General features: G+C 46.3%; 2 protein-coding genes across 2 annotated transcripts in view; both read left to right on the forward strand.

Moving 5' to 3' along the window:
- The first annotated feature begins 5,989 nt into the window (after nucleotides 1-5,989).
- Nucleotides 5,990-11,995, forward strand: BRI3BP (BRI3 binding protein). The gene is made up of 3 exons (XM_080355274.1): nucleotides 5,990-6,189; nucleotides 7,383-7,485; nucleotides 8,126-11,995. Exons 1-3 carry the CDS (start codon nucleotides 6,007-6,009, stop codon nucleotides 8,542-8,544), a joined length of 705 nt encoding a protein of 234 aa, XP_080211400.1. The 5' UTR covers nucleotides 5,990-6,006; the 3' UTR covers nucleotides 8,545-11,995.
- Nucleotides 11,996-13,177: 1,182 nt separating this feature from the next.
- DHX37 (DEAH-box helicase 37) overlaps nucleotides 13,178-23,100 on the forward strand; it is a 12,540-nt gene continuing 2,617 nt past the window's right edge. The window contains 17 exon segments of the mRNA XM_080355621.1: nucleotides 13,178-13,525; nucleotides 14,185-14,354; nucleotides 15,092-15,204; nucleotides 15,931-16,252; nucleotides 16,798-16,946; nucleotides 17,638-17,730; nucleotides 18,164-18,260; nucleotides 18,627-18,740; nucleotides 19,203-19,304; nucleotides 19,786-19,827; nucleotides 19,829-19,901; nucleotides 20,278-20,373; nucleotides 20,964-21,040; nucleotides 21,774-21,912; nucleotides 22,172-22,248; nucleotides 22,440-22,672; nucleotides 23,021-23,080. Of these exon segments, the coding sequence (XP_080211747.1) occupies nucleotides 13,420-13,525; nucleotides 14,185-14,354; nucleotides 15,092-15,204; nucleotides 15,931-16,252; nucleotides 16,798-16,946; nucleotides 17,638-17,730; nucleotides 18,164-18,260; nucleotides 18,627-18,740; nucleotides 19,203-19,304; nucleotides 19,786-19,827; nucleotides 19,829-19,901; nucleotides 20,278-20,373; nucleotides 20,964-21,040; nucleotides 21,774-21,912; nucleotides 22,172-22,248; nucleotides 22,440-22,672; nucleotides 23,021-23,080 (2,063 nt within the window). The 5' untranslated portion in view covers nucleotides 13,178-13,419.

Genomic DNA, 23,100 nt, shown 5'->3' on the forward strand with positions numbered 1-23,100 from the left:
GCGGGGCGGATCGGTGCGGGAGGGATGGGGGCGGCCGGCGCCCGAGGGGTCGCAGCCGTTTCTTCCCTCAGGCGGCAGCGACGCCCCCCGGGGCTCCTCCCGCCAAGTGACCGCGGCCGCTCCCCCTCGGGCAGCCCCGACCCGGCGGGCTCTACCCGGGCCGCCCGCCTTTGAAGGTCATTGAACGGAGGAGCCGCCGCTTCACGCTGTCCAACAGATCTCTGCAAAATTACCACCTCTTTATTTAATTTTTTGCCCGCTGGCAAACGTCTTTGACCCAATACCGAGGCATTTCTCCACGGTTGCGCTTTTGTAACACGCTCTGCCCATGTATGTTGTGCCCCGGGTTAAAACTGGTCGCTTCTCTTCTTCCAAAACGTGAGGTCTTTGACAATCGCGATGCCAAAACAGCCAATTTTAGCCACAAAGTGGTGGCAATGAAATACTTTATATCAATGTACTCGTCTTTACAGGCAGCTTATGTAACTGTTACTTTCAAGGTCATGATTTCCCTCCTAATTCGTAGAAGCCTTGAAAAATATTAACTTGATGGCAAATTGTACAGGCACACAGTGTAAATATGAAAGTAAATTATATGCACTATGTAGTAGTGTAGCTGCTATAATTTTTATTTAGATCTTTGTGCTATGAAAATACAAGTACTTGATTAGATTTGCAGGCTGTGGCAACATGAACTGGACAATCCTGCACGTTTTATTTGCCTCGGGAAAGGCCTTAGGTGTAGCCTATTGTTAAATAACTCTGCCCAGAGCCCGGAGAGGCCGGGGATGGAACCAGGACACGTTTATCTTGCCATGGCCGCCCTGCTCGGGGTCAGCGGCCGTGTGAAACCCGTGGCACAGACACCCCGCCACAGCCCCGAGATAAGCGAGGAACAGTGTTTGTTACTACAATACTAAAGAGTTACCCAATGTGGATTTATATCTACAGGATTGCGACGCCAGGTATTACGATGCAGCTGCCAGGGTCACATTTGGCCTCCCGGCCCCATCGCGTTTATTTACCCCCGGTTGATTTAGTCTGTCCTGACCTGGGGGGTGAAGTTGAGCTTTTGGTCGAACACCTGGCGCACCTGCCATGGCCGGCGCTGATGCGCTCCCAGCGAGCACAGGCAGTGCATCTGTAATTTCCCACTTTTACCTCATTTTTGTTTCATCTGGCCCCACTCTGAGGTCTCCCACACGCACCCCGGCCCCGATGGGCTCGCAGCCCCGGCGCCTCCCGCTGCTCCTCCGCCTACGGCCGCGGCGGTGAAGCCACCGAGCGCCGCCGCCCCTCAGGCGGCCCCGGCCCGGGCGGCCCCGCGCTGCGGACGGATCCCGCGCGACGCACGGCGGCCGCGACGCCGGCGCGTCTGATTGGCTGCCGGGCGCCTGGCCCCACATCAGCCCAGAGCCCGCTCTCCTCACGGCGAGGGTGACGGCGGAAGAGCTGACATCGTGAAGAACCAATTGGACCAGAGGTTTCTCAAGGCCTCTTCCCTGGCGACCAATGAGCGGCCGGATCAGAAGGAGGTGTGACCAATCCGAGGGGAGCTCTCATCCTGCTCGGAGGAAGCGGGGGGGTCCCTCCGTGATTCCTCAACGGTGAGGCGCTTCGGCGGTGCCGGTATTATCGGTTTTAAGATAAAAAAGCAGACACACACCAGCAGGTTTCCTCCACTCAGAGCAACCTGTGCATCTAAAAAGAAAACCTGCAGGTAAATCACCTGACCAGGGACCCAAAAATCCTCTCACTGAGCTGAAAAAGGCATAAAATGCACTGACCCACTTACTGATCGAGGAAGAAAGGGCGCACTGGGAATTTGGTGATGAAACTTGGGCTTTTAGGAAAGCCTGACATAGCTTCTCATTTATGAACAGCAGGTTTACTATTGCATCCTTACTTAGGGTGGGTTATGCCTCCACGGTCCTTGTTGTCTTTCCAGTTTTGCCGTATCCAAACTGCTTTTTTCTTCTTTCAAAAGTGTCTTTGGAAAAAAATTGAAGAAAAAGATGGAAAATTAAACAAGCCTTTAACAAGAAAATGGGTATTAAGAGGACTCTAGTGATTGCTAAAACAGTTTGGAGACTAGGTTAGTATAGCTAGAGGAAAATAGCCTGAATAAGATTAATTGGAATCAACCATTTTCAAATCTCATTAGGCCTCACTTTATACCTACTAATAGTAATAACAGGTTAAAAATTAAATCGTGGTTTTTTGCTTCACATTAGGGGCCCTTCAAAATATGCTTCAGAACTGATTAACAGTAACAACGATGATGATGATGGCACCACATCATCTGTGGTCTATGAGGTAACTAATCTGCAGTCAGTTGGCGAAATTGAAACGACATGAAATGCATGGACCTGTGAGATAAACGTTTTGTACTAATCCCTCATGACACTCTGTGCAGTATGTTGATCTAACACCTAGGTGCGGAAATCTAAATATTTGGGAAAGTTTTGGCCACCGGCTGGTTAGTGAGTCTGTATAAGAAACTTCTGGCTCGTTTGACATCCACGATCTCTGCAACCTCTACCTGGTGTCAAGAGTACAAGCAACCAGAAGCAAAATCGAAATAATTTGCAGAAAGGGAAGAAAAAAGGAAAGGAAAAAAGAAGAAGAACAGAAGCGGTGACACATTGCAAGAAATCCTCACAAAGCCAGCAGCAAAGCATGAGGAGAAAAGGCCTAAAATGACAAGAAGCCATAAAACGAACAGCTCTGACAAGCTGGGTCTCTGAGATGATGTCAGTGAGGTTAAGGACTGGCCCATGGTAACACCAGTTGGCTTTTTTTAAAGCTGTGGTATTTTTTTCACCATGCAAATAGTTTAAAGGGGAGAACCGTGTGATCTGCTAAAACTTTGACATCCAGAAGACCCCAGTTTATTCTGAATACTGTTCGGATTGCTGTTAAATCCCTATATCTGAGTAAGAGATCTTATGCAGTTTTGAGTTCAGATCAGGAAACAGAGAAATGCACTTATGCTGCTTCTTACAGTAAAACCTTTGTCAGAGGATCTTTCTAGAAACCTCACAGTTGTCCAGAATTCAATGTGGTTGAGATCAATATTTAATGTCGTGATGCAATGTATTCTTTGAGCAGACCTGATTTCATTTATTTGAATGAGAAGGGTGAAATACTGCGTGATTTCATAAGAACTGTGGATTTGGAGAGACAAATGTACCTGAAATAGGCTCATTGAGACAGGTTAGGAAATGAATTAAAGAGCAGCGATGATTCCCGGATTATCCTGCGCCCATGTGAAGGACAACCCTGAGCACAGGCTTCCAAAGGCAGCTACTAAATAAAACAAACCTCTGAGCCTCTGTGAGGAATGGATGGAAAACCACAACAAACACTTTGCAGCGGTGACTTTGAGGGAGATCCCACGATGGAAGCTCATATAATTAAATAAGAACTTCCCCAAATTACCAGAAACGAGACCCTTTGGACCAGAAACAGCACAAAGAGACCCAGAGAAGGTCATGCCAAGTGGAAGCAAATTGAAGAATTGTAACTGGCACAGGAAACAAGACCCCTGACAATTAGAATAATTACATTACAGTCGTGTTTTTGTACCGCAAGGTTATTGACACGCAAGAAATGCCCCAGGAGCAGACACTTTACCATGCACTCGGAGTCCAGGCACAACATGAGACTGAGGGGAGATCACCACGAACCTCGTAAGGACCTCAAAAATACCCATCATCAGTTGCCAACGCATTTTGGAAGAGTATGAGATTAGGGTTCGGGATATTCAGAGGTACTAAGACACCAGCAGTTTCGAGGCCACCTTGAAAGAGCGTGAAAGCACCATTTATAAATATGTAAAGAATCTATATCCTACTGAAATCAAGTAAGGTCCTAAGTATCCTCCTGGATCTGGGCCCAACCCTTTCAGGGCCAAATATAACTAAATGCTAAAAGGCCGAGGCCATTCTACTAAATGTGAAAATAAGTGTTTTGGCCAGACTAAAACTGGGAAAAAAGCCATAACAAAGATATCTCTATTCTAGATGTCTACATGACTACGCAGCAACCAGGCTTAGGCTCAGCCACGAGGTTTAAACATCTAGGACACAAAATAGGAAAGAGATACTAATGCCTCAAGTTATTGCAGTGACCGGCAGAGCTTCCAGCTGCGGCCCTGACCCTGCGGAACTCCCCAGGGAGGGACAGGTAAAGCAAAGCTCTGCCCTGTGATTTTCAGAGCAGAGATCCAAACTGAATGGTGCACAGATGTGATCGTGGGCTGCCTACACCTTCCCAGTCGCAACGAGGAGCTCAGGAGAGGGTGTCAGGATCCTCCGTGCCCTGAAGTTACCGTTGGGCAACTGAGCAAACGTTTTCTGCCCCAGCTCACGTCATCACTTGCTGTGGAATCTGCACTACAGACCTCTGGGTCTGGTTTTAGATTGGCATTGTTGTGTTCCTAGCTTGTCTAACTCACACTCCCATCAATTAACGATGAATCAGAATGAGCTCTGAAGGCAATAAAGCACTTTTTCTGTCTCCTGAGGATTGTTACTTCACTCTGCTAACATGCTGGTTGGGTTTCACTACTCAGAAGGAGCTGATAATATTGTCTAATTTGTACTTCCCAGATGGTCTTTTGTTGGCCTGGTTACTCAACATAAAACTCGTCAGAAGAGGGAGTCACACCATGAAGCGTGGTCAGTTTTAGCGTGTACATCTGAGTCAGAGTTTCTGAAGGGTAAAGGACACAAGACACCTTCAGATTCCCTCAGTCTGAAGGAGATAAGTGTGCCGAAAAGACAGATGGCGTTTTTTGACATTAGGTTTCTATATTCCCTTCGTCATTTGGGGGATTGCACCTGGGAACCTCTTCAGAAAGGGACACCCGTGCAGGAACCTGCATATTCCTCTGCTCCTTCTTTCCTCAACCACTAGGAGGAAATAATAAATACTGTTAAACTGACCTGTAAATGCATTTGAGACATTTAGGTGTGGAGCTGGGCTGTCAGTTCAAATATAATTCTCTGTTTTGCTTTACCAGTGTCAATTGCTATTAAGTGTTTTCTTTAATCTCCAGAACAATGGTAAAGCTCATAAAATGCATTTGAAAATCTCATCAGTATATAACTTTACATCTCCAAATACCTAATATAAGGGCAATCATAATAAGTAAATTTATGATTCATAGAGTTTAAAACATTACAATGTTATGAGTTTTTACTTGGGGACTCCAAAATAATCCTGTTTGATGAATTATCATTGTACTCATGACTGGTGGATTTAAAAGTTTAAGGAATTGAGGATTTTTTATAATTTTCAGTTCTATTTCTCAGTTATTCTCCAGGTTGACAGAAAGATTTGTCAATGGGGTGGATATATTAATGGATATATTAATATTAATTTGTCAATGGGGTGGATATATTAATGGACACGTTCTGGAGAATATGGACTTCCAAATAGTCTGCAGTTCTTGTTTCATGAGTTACAATTGTGCTTGTGACCAGTGGATTCCAAAGCTAATGAAGAGCATTTGGGAAGAGAGAGTCCACAGCCTGGAGGCGAGACGGGAATCCTGATTAGATAGTAGGAAAAAAATAATGAAATAAAACTAAAAAAGCCCCCGAAAAACAAGCAAAACCACAAAAAACCAAACCAAAAAAAAAACCCACAAACCAAACAATTAGATTATTAAAGAGAAAATTTACCCTGGAACGGGCTAATGGATAAAGTGAGGGGTCCAACGTTGGAAGAAGTTTCACTATTGGGGGCGGGGGGCGCGTCGCTCCATCTCCGTGCTTGGGAGGCGTGCAGGATGCAGTCGGCTGGCCCAGGGGGAGCTTGGGCTGCCTAATTTCAATCTAAATTATTAATTTATGATATTAATTAGGGGGGGGGGGCGGTGCGGGGGGGGGCCCCCCCCCCGCACCACCCCCCCCCCCCCCCAAAATAAGCGGCGCAGTCCCGCAGCGCGGCCTGAAGGCGGCGCTATAATAGCGGCGTTCCCCGGCGCTCACGGCGGTCATGGCGGCGGGGTGGTTGCCGACGCTTCTCCTGGTCCTGGCCCTGCTTTTGGGGGGCCCGGGGGTTCGTGCAGCGAGAAGCCGAGGAGCCGAGAAGCAAAACAGCCTCCGTCGAGCCGCTAGCGGGCTCTACCAAGGGGTGAGCGGGCTGTTCGGCGAGGACAACGTGAGGGCCCTGCAGAAGGTGAGGAGGCGCCGGCATTTTCCTTGTGTCTCTTCGGTGCCCTTCGCGCTCTTTTCGTTGCTCACGGGTGGGTTTTGGGGGGGTAGATGCTGCCCCTCACCCCTCCACGCGGTGCCGCGGCCTCGTTTCCTGGGAGGCTTTGGGAAAGAAAAGGGGAGGGGAGGCTTGGCGGGGAGCGAACTGCCAAAAAATATATATTAATTAATCCCTAAATAAAGGTTATTTCAGGTGGGGGAGGAGCCCGCCGGCTGAAATGTGGTCTGGCTGCACCAAAGAGCATCTTGGGTTTGCAGGGCCGCATGTGAACTTAGAGGATCTGAGGCATGAGGGACCTGCACATTCCTCTGCTCCTTCTTTGCTCAGCCACTAGGAGGAAAGAATAAATACTGTTAAATTGACCTGTAAATGCATTGGAGACGTAAGGGAGTGGAGCATCTCCCGTGTGAGGAAAGGCTGAGGGAGCTGGGGCTCTGGAGCTGGACAAGAGGACACTGAGGGGGGACTCATTCATGGGGATCAATATGGAAAGGGGCAGTGTCAGGAGGATGGAGCCAGGCTCTGCTGGTGACAACCAGTGACAGGATAAGGGGCAATGGGTGCAAACTGGAACACAGGAGGTTCCACTTAAATATGAGAAGCAACTTCTTCATGGTGAGGGTGGCAGAGCCTGGCCCAGGCTGCCCAGGGGGGTTGTGGAGTCTCCTTCTCTGCAGACATTCCAACCCGCCTGGACACCTTCCTGTGTAACCTCATCTGGGTGTTCCTGCTCCATGGGGGGATTGCACTGGATGAGCTTTCCAGGGCCCTTCCAACCCCTGACACTGATTTCGGTGTCAAGCTGGGCTGTCAGTCCCTCAATAAAACCATAATTCTCTGTTTTGCTTTACCAGTGTCCTTTGCTAGTAACACTATTCTCTTCAATCTCCAGAACAATGGTAAAGCTCATAAAATGCATTTGAAAATCCTGCCAACATATAAGTTTACTTCTCCAAATGCCTAGAATAAGGGCAATTGTCATAAGTAAATTTATAATTCACAGAGTTTAAAACATTTACAAAGTTATGTTTTTTTCCTTGGGGACTTCAAAACAGTCTGCGGTTCTTGTTTGATGAATTATCATTGTACTCATGACCGGTGGATTTCAAAGATTAAGGAATTGAGGATTTTTTATAATTTTCAGTTCTATTTCTCAGTTTTTCTCCAGGTTGACAGAAAGATTTGTCAATGGGGTGGATATATTAATGGACACATTCTGGAGAATATGGACTGATTTGTTAGATGTCCTTGGAATTGATGGTGAGTGTGATGCCTATTAACTCTGGAGCTCTATCAGCCTTTATCAGCGTTTACAAGCATAGGCAGAGTGAGAAAATAATGACATTTTATCACGCTGCGTTAGACATCCATCAGTGGTATCTCTAACCGCTTCACATGGCTTTGATTTTGCTATTAGTACCTTCAAACAAGAGGACTAAAACCAGCTGTTATGATTCTGTGTATGTATCTACAGGACGTCTATAAAACGCGTTACAAGGCGTGATTGATTTCTTGGTATCATCCTGGAATGGATGCACATGGCCAGGAATGGTACAGAGAGATAAAGAAGGCCTAGAAGAAAGGAAAGATGCAATCGAGAGCATTTGGAATATAGCTTTGACAAAGCAGGATACATCTGGACCTTAGGCCCTAGAGTGGTTGGTCTTTAAAGAACCTTTGGCACCTCTGCTTTAATGGAATTAATTCAATTGCATCATTGGAGTTGAGCCAGTGGTTTGAAAAAGGTCCATCCAGAAATAGATGAACTGGCTTTACCCCTTACTTTAGGAAACACAGTCATGCTCCCACCGCATGGCCCTTTGAAGCCGTCCTTGCATTTTTACCCTTATCACTTTGGCGCGCACTCGTTAATGCTCATTAATTTTGCTTTGTTTTTCAGCCTCCAACCTGACTCATTATTTCAGCCCCGCGGCGATCGCCAACAACCCGACCCGCGCTCTTCTGCTGATCGGTGCCATTTTACTTGCCTATTGGTTTTTATCTCTCTTCCTTGGATTCTTCTTCTATCTCCTGCACATGCTGTTCGGTCGCTTTTTCTGGATTGCCAGGGTTGCCCTTTTCACCCTCTCGTGCGTGTACATCCTCCAGAAGTATGAAGGTGACCCAGAACACGCCGTGCTGCCCCTTTGCTTTGTTGTAGCCGTCTACTTCATGACGGGGCCGGTTGGATTTTACTGGAGAAGAAACAGCAGCAGCAGCCTCGAGGAGAAGATGGACCACCTGGATAGTCAGATCAGACTCCTGAACATCCGTCTGTCCAGGGTGATCGAAAGCCTGGACAGAGGCAGTGACCAATAAACCAGTACAGACCACTGCACACCAGCGCTAGAGAATTCCTAAGCACTGTCTCGTTCGAAGTTACAAAGCAACAAAAGCATCACATGGTAAAAAGTGTGCGAAGTTAGAACTTTTCATCATGTGTAAGACTAATTTATCTAGATTATACACTCAGCCATTATACTTGTAGGAGAAAAAAAAAAATCAGCTGTATATTCAGAGTTTTATCCAGTACTAGAATTTTCTCAGTAGATAAAGGCTTACTTTTACAAGCATTTAAAAACATCTTTTGTAAAGTTTTTATAAAAGCAAATTGAATAGTCTTTCAGATGTTGAAATTCAGCTAAACATATGCAAATTTGACACTTAAAAAGTTAAAAAGAAAAAAAAAATCTCAAGCTACCAAACACTTCCATTGAGAAGTAACTGCTGTGGGTCCACTTTATTGTTTTTCGAAGTAGTGAATGTTTTCGTTGTATTGTGGGCTTATTTCATTGCCTGAAGTTGCCTTTCATAGAGTATGGGATGAGGAATTTTCTGGTATGCAGGCCAAAAAATTCGCACCATAGCTTTTAATAGGAGGTGGGGAGTAAAGGAGAAGGAAGTTTTCATAGATCCCTAAATGCCAGTCCCAGGTGAGGAGTTGGGAAGTGCACGTGTGGCATCATTTCATTGCATTTCATCGCAACAACTTAAATTTGGTGTCTGAAAGGAAACGTGTTTTAACAGTGATACAGGAGGAGGTGATGTAGTGCGGCAAATTGTAATTCATATTTGATCTTCACAATGAAGCATTTTCTCAGCATAAGTGCATGTAATAAATCATGATTTTTATCTCTGGACCCACGCACTTTCTCAAAAAAGGCAGCAGTTAGAACACTTGCAAATGTATTGTTGCTTAAAGCTTTCTCAGGACCAATAAGCGGCAATAAATTATCTTCAGGAAGATCTGGATTTTTTTCTAAAATTGTAATAGTTTTATAGGAGCTTTTTGCTTGAAGTCCGTGTCCTCGCTCTGTTGCGTTTTAGGGAAAGCGAGTCACCTTATGAGAAGGGTGCATTAAACAGCTGCGTTTCAAAGTGATGTAGGAGCTTTGAAGCAATTTTCTTTTGAAGGATTGTGTATTTGTAGGCTTAGAAGCTGGGTAGGGAACCACTGGCTTTGTAACGGAAGGAACCTCAGGGAAGAAAGTCCGAGAAGAGGTTTAACTCGGTGACCTAAACCGTAGTGCTGAGCACAGCATCCATGCCACGAGAGGGGAAACGGAGCTCGGCTGCAGAACCATGTGCCGTAACAGCTACACCAGTACAGAAACACAGCACCAAAACTGGGGCTGTGTAGGGACTGGCTGGAAGGGAAGGGGAACAGGACGCTGAGCTCGGCTTGGCTGAGCTCGGCTTGGCTCTTGCTCTTCGGCCGCTTCTTTCCTTGGGCAGAGCTTTTCTTGGATGTGACGCTTCACTGAATGTAACTGCGGGGTGAATTTCTTTTTCTCTTCGTGCTGAAGTTTAATACTCTTCTTAAAATGTGTGTTACTTGCCTAACCTCTTTTGGTCTGTATGTGACATTTACATGAGGGGTTATTTTAAAATCCACTTTAATGGCCTTTACTCCAACCTGCGATCACTTAAATTCAACATGGTTGAAGTTCATATGCAGTTGGCACTGTTGGAATCCTTTTTTTTTTTATATCATTTGTAAATCCCTCTGCACCCCATTTTTTTGAGAAATACACATTTAGAGTCACAACGTAACTGCTTTTCATAACTTAGAATCTTTCCCATGAACAGATAAGTACCATGGCAACAAATACTTTGTAAAGCTGAAAATGTAAATTACAGTATATTCCTTTTTACAGCTCATTTTCCATAGTATTACGGAGTCTTCCTTGTAAACTCAGTTTTCCCTGCGCACAGGGGACTGGGCTCAAATGCCAACCTGGAAATGAGGAATTCATTAGCAAAGCTTGTCAGCTCGTTACGTGTTTTGCTAAATTAGAGGCCTGAGGACCAAAGTCTGCAAACCTCGGTCGTGGAAGCCGCTCCATCGACTTCAGTAGGACTCTGCACATGGGTCAGTTTTGCATAGAATGTATTTTATGGAGTCCATATTTAATGTTGAAGTTAAAAATACTGAATTGTTTATATATTAAGAGTTGTCTATGATAAAGAATTATTTTCAAATGCTATATCAAAGTTAATTTGGATTATAGTATCTCACGCTGATCATTTATCTTAGTTTTGTAAAATCAGCCCTCCTGTATTAATGCTTTTAATTTTGAACACCCTGCTGCTTGAAAGTATTTTTATATTTAGGCGCATCCCATGTATAGCAAAATGTTAAGTGAAAAGCAGTATATATAAAATGGGATATTTTTAATCAGTATTTTTCCCAGCTCTCGGTTTCCGGGTTAGTCAAATTCATAAGTGATGATTATTTTTAAAGCACAATCTAATCTTCGATATATAGCTACTTTAAAAACGCTCTGTGATTTTTAAACACGCACTGCAGTGGAGGCGCTTTCGGGACATGAATGTGGTGTATTTAATCTCTCTCGACTTTTGTAAATACCTTTTACAGAGATTTTCCATACCAAACGCTCTGGTTTCCCCCCGGCGGTTTTCGCTCTGTGGGACGTGCTCTGGTGCCGGCGCTGCTGTTGCGCTGCCGTTGCCGGGGGGGCCGCGCTGGTGTCGCCCCATCACCCACCGATAAACCCAGACAGAATTTGAGAGATTTGCTCAAGTCGGTGGCAGAAATGGGAGCAAAACTCCGATCTTGCCACCCCAAGTCACCAAGCGACGGTTAAGACGGGCGTCAGACTGTCCGGTATCAGGAATTCCAGGAGGGTCTTGAGTGTTTTAAACTTTGTACTTTAAGACCTAACGTTTGAAACTACTGTACTATTTTCAAGACATTCACATTTTTGCAAAACTCACTTATTTGGAAGTACGCGCTTCACCTGTAGATAAACTGATCTGTCGTGTTTGGAATGTGACGCTTTTACAAGTGGCATTGGGTGTCAGGGTACAACGCGTAGAGCCTGGTGTAGTTCAGTGCTGTGCTTAGTGCGTCCGTCAACTCGTGATTTGCTTTTCGAGACTCGTTGCTCCGTTAGTGTGGAAAATAGACCAGTATCAATCTCCGCTCTTGGGTGGCGTGGCCGTTTCTAAGTGTGATTTGCCTCACGTTCTGATCTGTATTCGGCAGCTAATGACGTAAATGACCATGAGTTCTCTTTTGTCCGGGAAAATCAAAGGTTTTACTGTATCCGCATGTATTTTAAACTTTTGGATAATTCCATCGAACTGTGATGACAGCACATTTAGAAGTCGATCTTTTCCTTTTAGCCAGAGGTTCTATTTGCTGTGGCAGCACTTGTTCTCGACACTGGCGCTAGTGATTTCACAGCCTGTTTTGTACATCAGATTTCAGATTATAGTGTTTTAAGTTTGTACAACGGTGTTTATGTAAAAACAAATAATTTGGTCTGACAAGATGATATATGTATACTTTTGACATATGATCCATAAGGAGATATTAGATTCTACTGATAATATTAAGTAGTTACAAATATATCAGACTTATTTTTTACAGAGCTATACATGCCTTTATTTATTACTTATCTGACCACCCGATCAATGTACTATGTAGTTCAATATTTGTAGATCGATTTCACGAATCACCTATGGTATTGTGACAAAGCTTAAAATAAACGTTTACTGAAACTTTGCACTGAGAGCTCTGCTGTGATCAGACTTTGCTCTGGTGAGGGGAAAGAGGGTTTGGAGCCCACCCTGGTACCACGCGGGGGCTTTGAGGGACCTGGGACGGTTGTGAAGCACCTGGGGGGGCAGAGGGGACATGGGGGGCGGCTCCACCCTCGAAGGCCGAAGCAGAAACAGGAAAAAAATCGAAAGTCAGGGGTTGGCAGAGACCTGGAAAGCTCATCCAGTGCAATCCCCCCATGGAGCAGGAACACCCAGATGAGGTTACACAGGAAGGTGTCCAGGCGGGTTGCAATGTCTGCACAGAAGGAGACTCCACAACCCCCTGGGCAGCCTGGGCCAGGCTATGGCACCCTCACCATGGAGAAGTTGCTTCTCATATTTAAGTAGAACCTCCTGTGTTCCAGTTTGCACCCATTGCCCCTTGTCCTGTCCCTGGTTGTCACCAGAAGAGCCTGGCTCCATCCTCCTGACACTCCCCCATTCCATATTGATCCCCATGAATGAGTCCCCCCTCAGTCTCCTCTTGTCCAGCTCCAGAGCCCCAGCTCCCTCAGCCTTTCCTCACACGGGAGATGCTCCACTCCCTGCAGCATCTTGGTGGCTGCGCTGGACTCTCTGCAGCAGTTCCCTGTCCTGCTGGAACTGAGGGGCCACAGCTGGACACAATATTCCAGGTGTAGTCTCCCCAGGGCAGAGCAGAGGGGCAGGAGAACCTCTCTGACCTACTGACCACCCCCTTCTAACCCACCCCAGGTCCCATTCGCTTCCTGGCCACAAGGGCCCAGTGCTGGCTCATGGTCACCCTGCTGTCCCCAGGACCCCCAGGTCCCTTTCCCCTGCGCTGCTCTCTAACAGCTCATTCCTCAACTTATACCGGAACCTGGGGTTCTTCCTGCCCGGATTCAAGACTCTACATCGCTCTTGTTAGAGTTCATTAAATTTCTCCCCGCCCATCTCTCCGTCCTGTCCATGTCTCCGGACAGCAGCACAGCCTCCCAGTGTCGGCCACGCCTCACAGTTTGATGTCACGAGCAAACTTGCCCCGCCCCCTTCTCGCGAGAGCGCGCCGGCGCGGAAGTGCCGCCGGGAACCCACGTGCGGCCGGGTCGCGCCGTTCCGTTCCCGTTCCGTTCCCGTTCCGTTCCCGTTCCCCTTCCCGCCGCCATGGGCCGGACCCGCCGCAGACACAACTGGAAAGCGCGGCTGCAGCACAGCCCCGGGCAGCCCCCGCCCGCCGCGCAGCCGCTGGAGCTGCCGCTGGAGCTGGGAGGTGCGGCGGGACCGGGCCGGGGGACCCGCGCGTTCCGTTCGTTATCGCGGACTCGAGTTTGAAGTGACCGTAGGGACGCTGAGATTCATTATCGCCGTGTCTTTGCTGTGTCGTTTTTATGCTTTCGTTGGAAGCGTTAAAATCTTATTTAAAAGTAACTTATAGGCCTTGCCTTAATAGCTCTACTAAAGCCGTTACTGCATCTCAGCAATTATTTGTTAAAGCAATTACTAAAAATATGTTCAACATTTGCATTCTCAAACGTTACTTTAAAATATATATACTAATCTAATTATTCAAACCTCAGTAATACGGGTTTTTAGTATGAAAAGCTCCTTATGTCCGGGAGAGGCTGCAGGGTCACCCTGAGACCCACAGTGTCCTGAGTGGCTCCGCTGCCCCAACCCTGGGGCAAATAAGTTAAAAAAAGGAAAAATGCCATAGTGCTGCTACATAAGGCAAATTCTGCTTGTGGCTGGCGAGTCCCCGCTTTCATCTTTTGCCTGTGCTGATGATGTAGTTTATTTTATTTTGGCTGGGGGTGAGGGTTTCGTTTGTTTTAAAGAGCTACATCTAGGATGGGTCGCGATAAGGCTGTAAAGCAATGTGCTGAAAATAACCTGCCTGGCACAGGAGAATAACCAAACACCTGCTTTCAGATGAAGCAAAGCTGAAGGGAATTGATGGAAGCAACGCCCTGGTCCTGCCAGCAACAAAAGCAAAGAAGAAAAAGGTAGCCTGTGTTGTCCAAAACCAGAAGAAACCCTTGAGCAAGAAACAGAAGAAAAACCTGCAGAAAGTTTTAGAGCAAAAGGAAAAGAAAAAACAGGTATGTTGCTGCTCCTGGGAACTCCAGCTTTGTGGCTTCTGTTAAAATGGTGAAGTTAATTTAATATTGGTGTGTTAATAAGCAGCTGTTGTGTTTCCTGGCCATCCCTGATACGTGAAGTGCATCACCTGCGGAGTGAATGACGTTATGTTTTAAATCATTCCGTGAAACAGATCGTGTGAGCAGCTTTGTCCTGCTGCAAAATGCAAAGCTTGATGCTCCCCTAACTACTGCTGCGGCTTCTGAAATATCTATTTCCAGGTCTTGTATGTTTTTCTGTACGCAAATAGAACTTTTCTGTCTTTGTAGAAGCTTTCCAGGCAAAGTTCCTGTTCATTGTAGTGTGTGGTTAATGATTTTGACAAATGAGCTCTGTGTTTGGAGGCAGTTTAACCTGTGGCTGTGCGATGTGCCAGTGCTGTGTCCCACATTATGGAGCTGAGGGGAGGCTTCTGTTGCTCCAGCCCTCATTTCAGCATTTGGGTTCAAATCCATTCTCTTTGCTGTTTTCTGAAGGGTGCAGCTGAGCTTTTCATTGCAGCGGGAAGGGTCAGGTCTGTGTTTCTATTTCTGCTCTAGCGCAGGGCTGAAATCTTCATGGTGGGGGACGGACCACGTAGCAGCAGAAATGTCTTTGCAGCGAGATTTGCCAGAGCGCCCTTCGAGCACAAATCTTGCAATGAAATTATTTCCTGGTGAAAACGAGCACTGATTTTGCTTGTTTTTTTCCCAAATAGCGAGCTGAGCTGCTGAGCAAGCTGAATGAGGTCCAGGCTTCCGAGGCAGAAATGAAGCTCCTGTACACGACTTCCAAACTGGGTACCGGGGGGCGCATGTATCAAATTAAAAGGTAAAGTGTTATTTGGGAAGGACCGCTCTGGTTTACTGCTGTGGTTGAAATCTTGGCAACCTTCTTTGCTTGATTTATTTTATTTTCTTTTTATTGTATAGGGGTTCTTCAGAGTGAATGGAGTGAAATAATTGTATATTTTTACGTGTTAAGATGGTGGTTCTTGTTTGGCTGTCATCTTGAGGGGATGTTAATTAAAATAACTTGGTTATCCCTTTCTTAAGAGATGAGGTGCGTGACAATTACACCTGCACACTCCTTCAGATTATGCTAAAGTGCATAACTGGTAGATAAATGCTTACCTTTTTTTGCATTGGAAAACATTGACTGAGGCAGGACTTAGTTATGGGTTTTTTCAGAAGCTGCGTGTAGGTAGAAGTCGAAATAAATTAAACTACAAAGATGCTTTCTGAAGAAATGAACAGATATCAGCAGAGAGTGTGCTGAGGTACAAATCCAGCAACCGGGTCAGCTGGGGCTTCACTGAGCAGAGTTGTGAGAACCTCCAAGCGCGGAGATCCCTGGAGAGCTGGGACCTCTGTGAGTAACGTCTTCTCGCCCCGCGCTACACCCACAGGGAAGGTTTCCCTGTTTCAGTAAAACCTGTGGTCAGGCTCAGGACTTCGGGTGATGCGACTTCTCTGGTTTGTGTAGAAGACTTGTCTGGCTTGATGTCCTGGAGAACATTGACCAAAACCTAATCCACATGTTTTTGTTTTGTTCCAGGGTGATGCAGGAGCCGGGGGCTGCAGTACCCGAAAACATCCGGAGCATCAGCGGCGCAAACAAGAGGAGACACAGCTCAGAGTCGGAGCCTGAGGAAGAGCCCAGCAGCTCTGAGGAGGAGATGGAAGAGCAGAGGGAAGAAACCGGAGCATCCTCAGGCGGTGGTTTGAGCGCTGCTGGAAAGCCGGAGGAAGGCGCGAAGGCAGCGGTTGTGCCCCAGCAGCCGGCGGGTCCCAGCGCGACGGTTCCCCGGGCAGCCCCCGGCAAACCGCCCTGCAAACCCGCCGTTTTTGTTCCCGTGGACAGGTCTCCCGAGATCCAGGTGAGGATCAAAGGGGCTGGAAATGAGGGGATCCCCCATTGGGTCAGGTCACTGCGGACATGGTGGGTTGTCCTTGTCCCGTGCTGGTGCCACAGGGCAGCAGGGTGTGCTTGGCGTCCTCTTGGTGTCTGAGCTTCGGGCCTGTCTAATCCAGCAGAGGGAAAACTGGCTTTGTTTTGGAATGTAAGCATTTGTCTCTAGTTTTAAACATAGAATCTATTAGCAGTCTTTTATAATTTTTTGCTGGGAAATCTTGTGAAGTCACTTCAAGCTCTCCATTCTGCTGGATAGTTTTATTCCACTTACTGTAGGCAGGGAGTTCTGTAGAAATGGGAGAAGCTCTGCATGTGTCTGAACAGACGTTTTGAAATGAGTTTTTCCTTGAAGTGCTGCATGAGTAAACTCAAGGGAGCCTGAAGTTTTGCACATTAAAGTGCAGGGTTTGGCAGCTGCTTTCCGGGAAGCCGTTCTGGTTACTCTTGTTCTTGGCCATGCTGGTGTGAAATCAGCTGGTTCAGGGCTTTTACATGTTCTATGTTATTTAGGAAGCAAGACTGAAGCTTCCAATCCTCGCCGAAGAGCAGGTCATCATGGAGGCCATCAGTGAGAATCCCATCGTGATCCTCTGTGGGGAGACGGGAAGCGGTAAAACCACACAAGTGCCGCAGTTTCTCTATGAAGCTGGCTATGCCAGGTACGATTCGTCTTTTGTTTGCAGCAGATGTAATGAGAAAAATTCGAGCTGAGCTCAGTCAGTTCTGGTTTAGTTTCTTCTGAGCTGGCTGAACCGAACCCAGTCTTTTCTGTGCACTGGTAGCGGGCGTGTTGAATGGGCTTCTAAAGAATCCAAAGGGAATAAGACTGACTTGCAAAAGTCTCTCCACATAAGCAATCTTTTGAAACCTCTAGAACTTTTCCTTCAAAGCCACTGGCCTGTTTTTCACAGAGGGGGTTCGTTGTCTGTCCGTCTCGCAGACTGCGTACAGAGGTTTGTTTTTACCTTTGCAAGAAAATGAACATCACCTGGCACTATTGGTAGCATTTGTAAGCTTGAGCACCCTCTAAGATGCTTCTTATGAGCTGCATCAAGGTGCTTCTGTGCTGCTGCTGCCCCAGCCTGAGACTCTTTGAAATGGACCCTCTAGGCAGAGGGATGTCCAGGGGACTGGAGTTCAGTGAGCTGGAATTACAGAGACAGCGTTTGGGAAAGAAATTCCTGTCCTACATGCATCTTCAGATCGATGCACATATAATAGAAGGATAATCCCAAAGCTGCTTCTCCATCCTTTTCTTCTAACTATAACTAAAAGTGATGCAGTGTGAGCGATACTACTTAATTTAGAGCTGTTGTGCAGAAATCCCTCTGGTGTCCATCACCCTTGCAGCTCAAGCGGAGTGATTGGGATCACGGAGCCTCGGCGTGTGGCTGCGGTGTCCATGTCCCAGCGCGTCGCCAAGGAAATGAACTTGTCAAACAGGTGAGGAGAATGAGAGGGCCGAGACCTTGCTAGCAGGGGAACGCTGGGATGCTCCATGTGTGTCGTAGGATGAAATGAAGGTTTGCACCTTGCTTTGGCAAAGAACTGTGGGAAGGTTACTTATAAACTCCTCTGTGGGGTTGTCTATTAAAAAAATAAGCCGTCTTTTTGCTGGTAATGGTTGTAAGTTACTTTTTAGAGGGAGCTTTGTGGACATGGTGTGTGGGCAGTGATCATAGTTTGTCTCCATATGAGAAAGTGTCCCCTAATGGTGAAGTGACACTGCTGTCTGTCCCAGCTTCTAGCACTTCATGTCCTTTTTGTCTTCTCTTGGCACCAAGTCTTACTTCAGTCATGCTGAAGGCTGCCTCCTGGTCCCAGTGGGAGTTTTCTGTTTCTCCCCATGCTTTTTGTCCCTGACGTTTGCTCACAGAGTGGTTTCCTACCAAATCCGATATGAAGGCAATGTTACAGACGAAACGCAGATCAAGTTCATGACGGACGGTGTGCTGCTGAAAGAGATTCAGAAGGTGAGTTGCTGTTCTCAGCATTACAAAAAGGAAAATATTTTGTATAGCTAGGAATAGAGGCCGGTTGCTTTGTGTTGGTTTGTCGCCAACTTTTCGGAGCAAAATCCCTTTTGGCACCGGAGATACATTTAATCTCAACCCTTTATATTCCTGCCGAGTCCCTAAATGAGAGGTTATCTTGCTGTGTCAAAGAGGGCAAGGAAGAGACGGGAAACCAGGCTGCTTTGTGTAGGGTAAATACATTAAACTGCGCTTGAGACCCCAGCCATGAGGGTGTGGGTCAGTGTTTGTGTAGCTGTAGGGTGTCTTGACCTAAAGATGTCCCTGCGTGAGGCTTCTTGTGGTGAAATCCGCCTCTCTTCTCAGGACTTTCTGCTTTCCAAGTACAAAGTCATTATTATTGACGAAGCCCACGAGAGGAGCATGTACACGGATATATTGATCGGCCTCCTGTCTCGCATCGTGCCCCTGCGGGAAAAGGTGAGAGCAGCGGCGTTTCCACATCTGGACACAGATGTGCTGGGGGGACTTTAGACATGAAGGGGAGAGACTCCATGATGTGGAAGTTGATGGGAATCTGACAGAACCACAAAATAATGCTCAGTAGCATGTTTGTCTTTGCATATGAAGGAAGAAGCACAGAGCCTACAGAAGAGGGAAAGATAGTACAGAGAACTTTTCAGGCAATACCCAATTAATTTCAGACTCTCAGTGCCACAAGACATGTGTAAATAATTGACATTAGCAGCCAGTTAGAAAGCGAGACACCAACTGTAGCGCTGGAATAGCCGCCAACAGCAGTGCTCGGGGGAGATGTTTTGGGGCAGATATCAGGAAATCTGGTCCTGAGCGATGCTGGGGCTGCAGGGCAGCGTGTGGCTTCTGGGTTTGTGTTATTTTGGATGCGTTCAGGTGCAGAATAAGGTGTTTGTGTCCCTGCAGAAGGGGCAGCCGCTGAAGCTGATCGTCATGTCGGCCACGCTTCGTGTGGAAGATTTCACCGATAACAACAGGCTGTTCTCTGTGACGCCTCCTGTGATCCAGGTATCGTTCTTCTCACCGAGATCCACGTCAGAATTACAGTGAGGGCTTCTTTTATGAAAGCAATTAAAAACCAGGGGCACTCTCATCTTTCCGGCTCATGCTGAAATCTTTCAGAAATCAATTTAACAATAGTTATTTTATTTAGACTATTGTTTCTTTTGGGACTTGTTTTTCTTTCCACTTCTGTCAGAAAACTGCCCTGGCAGAATCTGATTTTCTTGAAAAACTGGAAGTTCCAGTTCAGGAGAACTAGAAAGCCTCAATATGGATCAATGACCTGAAAGAGAGAAGAGTTTGGTTTCTAGCTTGGTTTTGTGGTGTTGAGGGTAGACAACACTGATAACTTCTGCAGCTCCGCTGTTTTGTACGTTACCAAAACCAAGAGCTGAATGGAAATACAGGGTGAGCTGTTGTAGTTGTCCCATGGAAGCTGTAATGATTGCGCTGGAGTGAACAAACCCTTTTACTCTTTCCTCTCTAGGTAGATGCACGGCAGTTCCCTGTAACCGTTCACTTTAACAAGAAAAACTCCCCTAGACGACTACAGCGGGGAGTGCTTCAGGAAGGTGTGTAAAATCCACCGCATGCTGCCCCCAGGTAAGGTCGCTGCTGAGAACCTCTCCAGTTCTTTACACTTAATGCATCTAAAGTTTTCTGGGTTGGATTTCTGTGGAGTTTCTTGTTTTGTTTTGGGGTGAGGTTTGGTTTTTTTTGTAAGTTGATCGTGGGACTGCAATGATGTATTGTGTGCTTTGACTTAGAAGGTTTTCCTTGTGAAAATTACCTTTCAATTAAGTCGTGGTTACGCCAGCATGCTTCTCGAGGGAGCAGGAGAAGACAGACGCAGTCAAACACCCTCTTCCTCCTTGTTACTTCACAGAATATTCAACCTGTCTTTAATCAGGAAGGGGATCTGAAGCTCTCCAAGGTGCAATAGCTGTGCTGAGGTTCAGAGGGATTTCTTCTCTTGCAGGTGGGATTTTGGTGTTTTTAACAGGCCAGGCTGAAGTTCACTCTCTCTGCAGAAGGCTAAGGAAAGCCTTTCCGTTCCAAAAAACCAACACCGCAGGTAATGCTCTTTGAATTTATCCCACTGAGAGACGAGCTTGCTTTGCTTCTAAAAATAAAAGCTTTTATTTGAAAAACCCAAAAAACGAGGGTTGGGGAAAGGGCTCGTTGTGGATGATTTTGATGACTGATTGTTAAGTTTGTGCTGGTTTGAGTTTGGGGAAAAGTTTTATGTGTATGATCCCTTCCAGTTCCCCAAAATCCATTCAATTTCTCCACTTTGGTTGTGAATTGAGGTGGAAATGCTGCTGCTTGTTGATGACCGTTTATGTTCAGGACAGTGGAATTTCCCGAGATGACTTTAGAAAGTCAAATTCTAATATAGCTCAGCTAATTGTCTCCTAAACCTCAGGGCACACGGTGCCTTGTTTGTGCTGCTGCTGAACCTCCGTACGGCTCCTAAATGGAATTATAGCGTTAAACTCACGTGTCATCCCTGTCCTGTCTGCTTTCAATGTGATATTTGCTTCTTTCACACTGTGACGCTTTTTGATTTGCTAAAACGTCGGAGCGGAACCAGACTCTCCCCGCTACCTTTCCCGAGAGGAAAGCATCCTCAGCTGACAGTGATCCCACCGGCTCTTTTTGTAGGAGGAAATGACGACAGAGAAGAATCAGTGGAAGAAATGAGGAAATTTAAGAAATCAAGGAGGCGGAGGAAAGTTATGGTAATGTGCAATGGCTAAAATTCCTCCGAGAGGCAGAAGGAGCAGGAACCCTGCAGAACAGTGCTCCTGTGCAGCTGTTCTCACCAGGCTGGTTTAGACTTGCACGAAGCTTTGCAGCCACCTTTGTCCCCTCAGGAAATCCAGCAATGTGACCTACACTGGTAACTGCTGCACTAAGAGCAGCAGAGTGCCAACATGTGTCCCTGGGTGTAATGGGCAGGAGATTGATTTTGGTTGAGTACGGACCGTTATAACTTGAACAGAAGGAGTTCCAGACTTGCTGGCTCCAGGGCTGCTCCTCATCTCACTGCTTGTTACCCAAAATTGGGCCTGATGCATCTGTGAGGAAGGGTAGTGTTTGGCTTCCACCCAAGTCCTGCATGGGCTTTGTTAGCAGGAGATCTTGATGTTGTAGAGATACTGTCCACTAACATGGGATCCTGGTAGCTGCAGTGGCCTGAAGTAAAGAAATTTTACCCTTTTCCCACTGTCATCTATGTGAAAAAAGGCTGGCTTGGCACAAAATGCTGTTTAAAACGCTTGGGTTATTCCCCTCTGACTTTCACCATTACCAAATGCTGAATCTCAGCCTTAAAAGACAAATACAAGCCCACTGTAACCTTCAGGTCAACAAATGTTTGGAGAAAGTGCTCAGCTTTGTTTTCAAAGGAATAAAAAGTGCTGTTCGTGTTTCCCCTTAATGCTCTGTGGTTGTCTTTCCTGTCTTTCTCAGACACTCCCCAAAATTGATCTGGACAATTACTCTGTTGTACCAGTGGATGAAGGAGATGAAGACAGAGACGCTGAAAGCGATGATGATGTTGCAGGGTCTGATATTGACCTGGATTTAGGAGATGGAGACTCAGAAGAAGGTTTGGCACTTAAGAAATAAAAATCTCATATCTCCCGTCACCTGTGAAATGTGCAGCACAAGCCACTGGTCCTTTGCTGAACTGGTGTGATAACACAGCGGACCTGAGTCATGGAAAAGCTATTATGGTTTTCTAGTTTCAGCTTAGTACCAAGTACTTTACTGGTTTTAGATGAAGTGGTATTTTTGAAGATGTTGTTAGGACTAAGCCTGGAAGTTGACTTACTGTGTATGTAACGATATGGTTTGTTTCCTCACAGATGAGAAATCTGATTCGTCCCTTCCACTCTATGTGCTCCCACTTTATTCTTTGCTGGCACCAGAGAAACAAGCAAAGGTAAAGGATTTATTGTCACAGTGAGTAAATAGATGTGTGATCATTGTCTAAAGTCACGTGTGTTTCGAGAGTTAAAATTTCCATCTTGGAAATCTTCTTGTCATCCCTTTGCCATCCATCCAAGTTGACTGCTTGTCTTTTTGCCGTTGTTTGCAGTGCATTTCACGTGCCACTTTTGTACCTTCTTGTAGGTATTCCGGGCTCCACCTCCTGACACAAGACTGTGTGTCGTAGCCACCAACGTGGCCGAAACGTCGCTTACCATCCCAGGCATCAAATACGTGGTTGACTGTGGAAAGGTCAAGAAACGTTTCTACGATAAAATCACCGGGGTTTCGTCTTTCAGAGTCACCTGGATATCTCAGGCGTCAGCGGACCAGCGGGCAGGTCGGGCTGGCCGGACGGAACCAGGGCACTGTTACAGGTACCTGCTGCTTCAAACAGTTTGGGTTTGTCTGCTCTTCCTTCAAATAGGAGAGGTGAAGCCAAACACGAACTGTCACTGGTGACTTTGGCTTGACAGTTTGGCTTCTCAATGGCTTTTCTCTTGCTGAAAAACCCTTATTTTGGTGGCCAGAGTAGCAGGGATTCCACTCCAAGCCAAGTTCACTTTTTGTGAATAATTCGGTATGGCCAAGCGTGTAAATAATAACGTGGTTATATAAATAGTACCCACAGCTGCCTTTTTCTTAAATCCCTTGCCAATTTTTGTGCGTATCTTCTGAGTTAAGATTTCCTTGTAAGTCTCTAAGCAGCACTTCTGTTCCGCTAGGTTATACTCTTCAGCAGTCTTTATGGACTTCGAGAAATTTTCTGCTCCAGAAATAACAAAGCGACCGGTAGAAGACTTGA

The sequence above is a fragment of the Nesoenas mayeri genome (assembly GCF_963082525.1).
Source record: "Nesoenas mayeri genome assembly, chromosome: 17".
In the NCBI taxonomy this organism is placed as follows: domain Eukaryota; kingdom Metazoa; phylum Chordata; class Aves; order Columbiformes; family Columbidae; genus Nesoenas; species Nesoenas mayeri.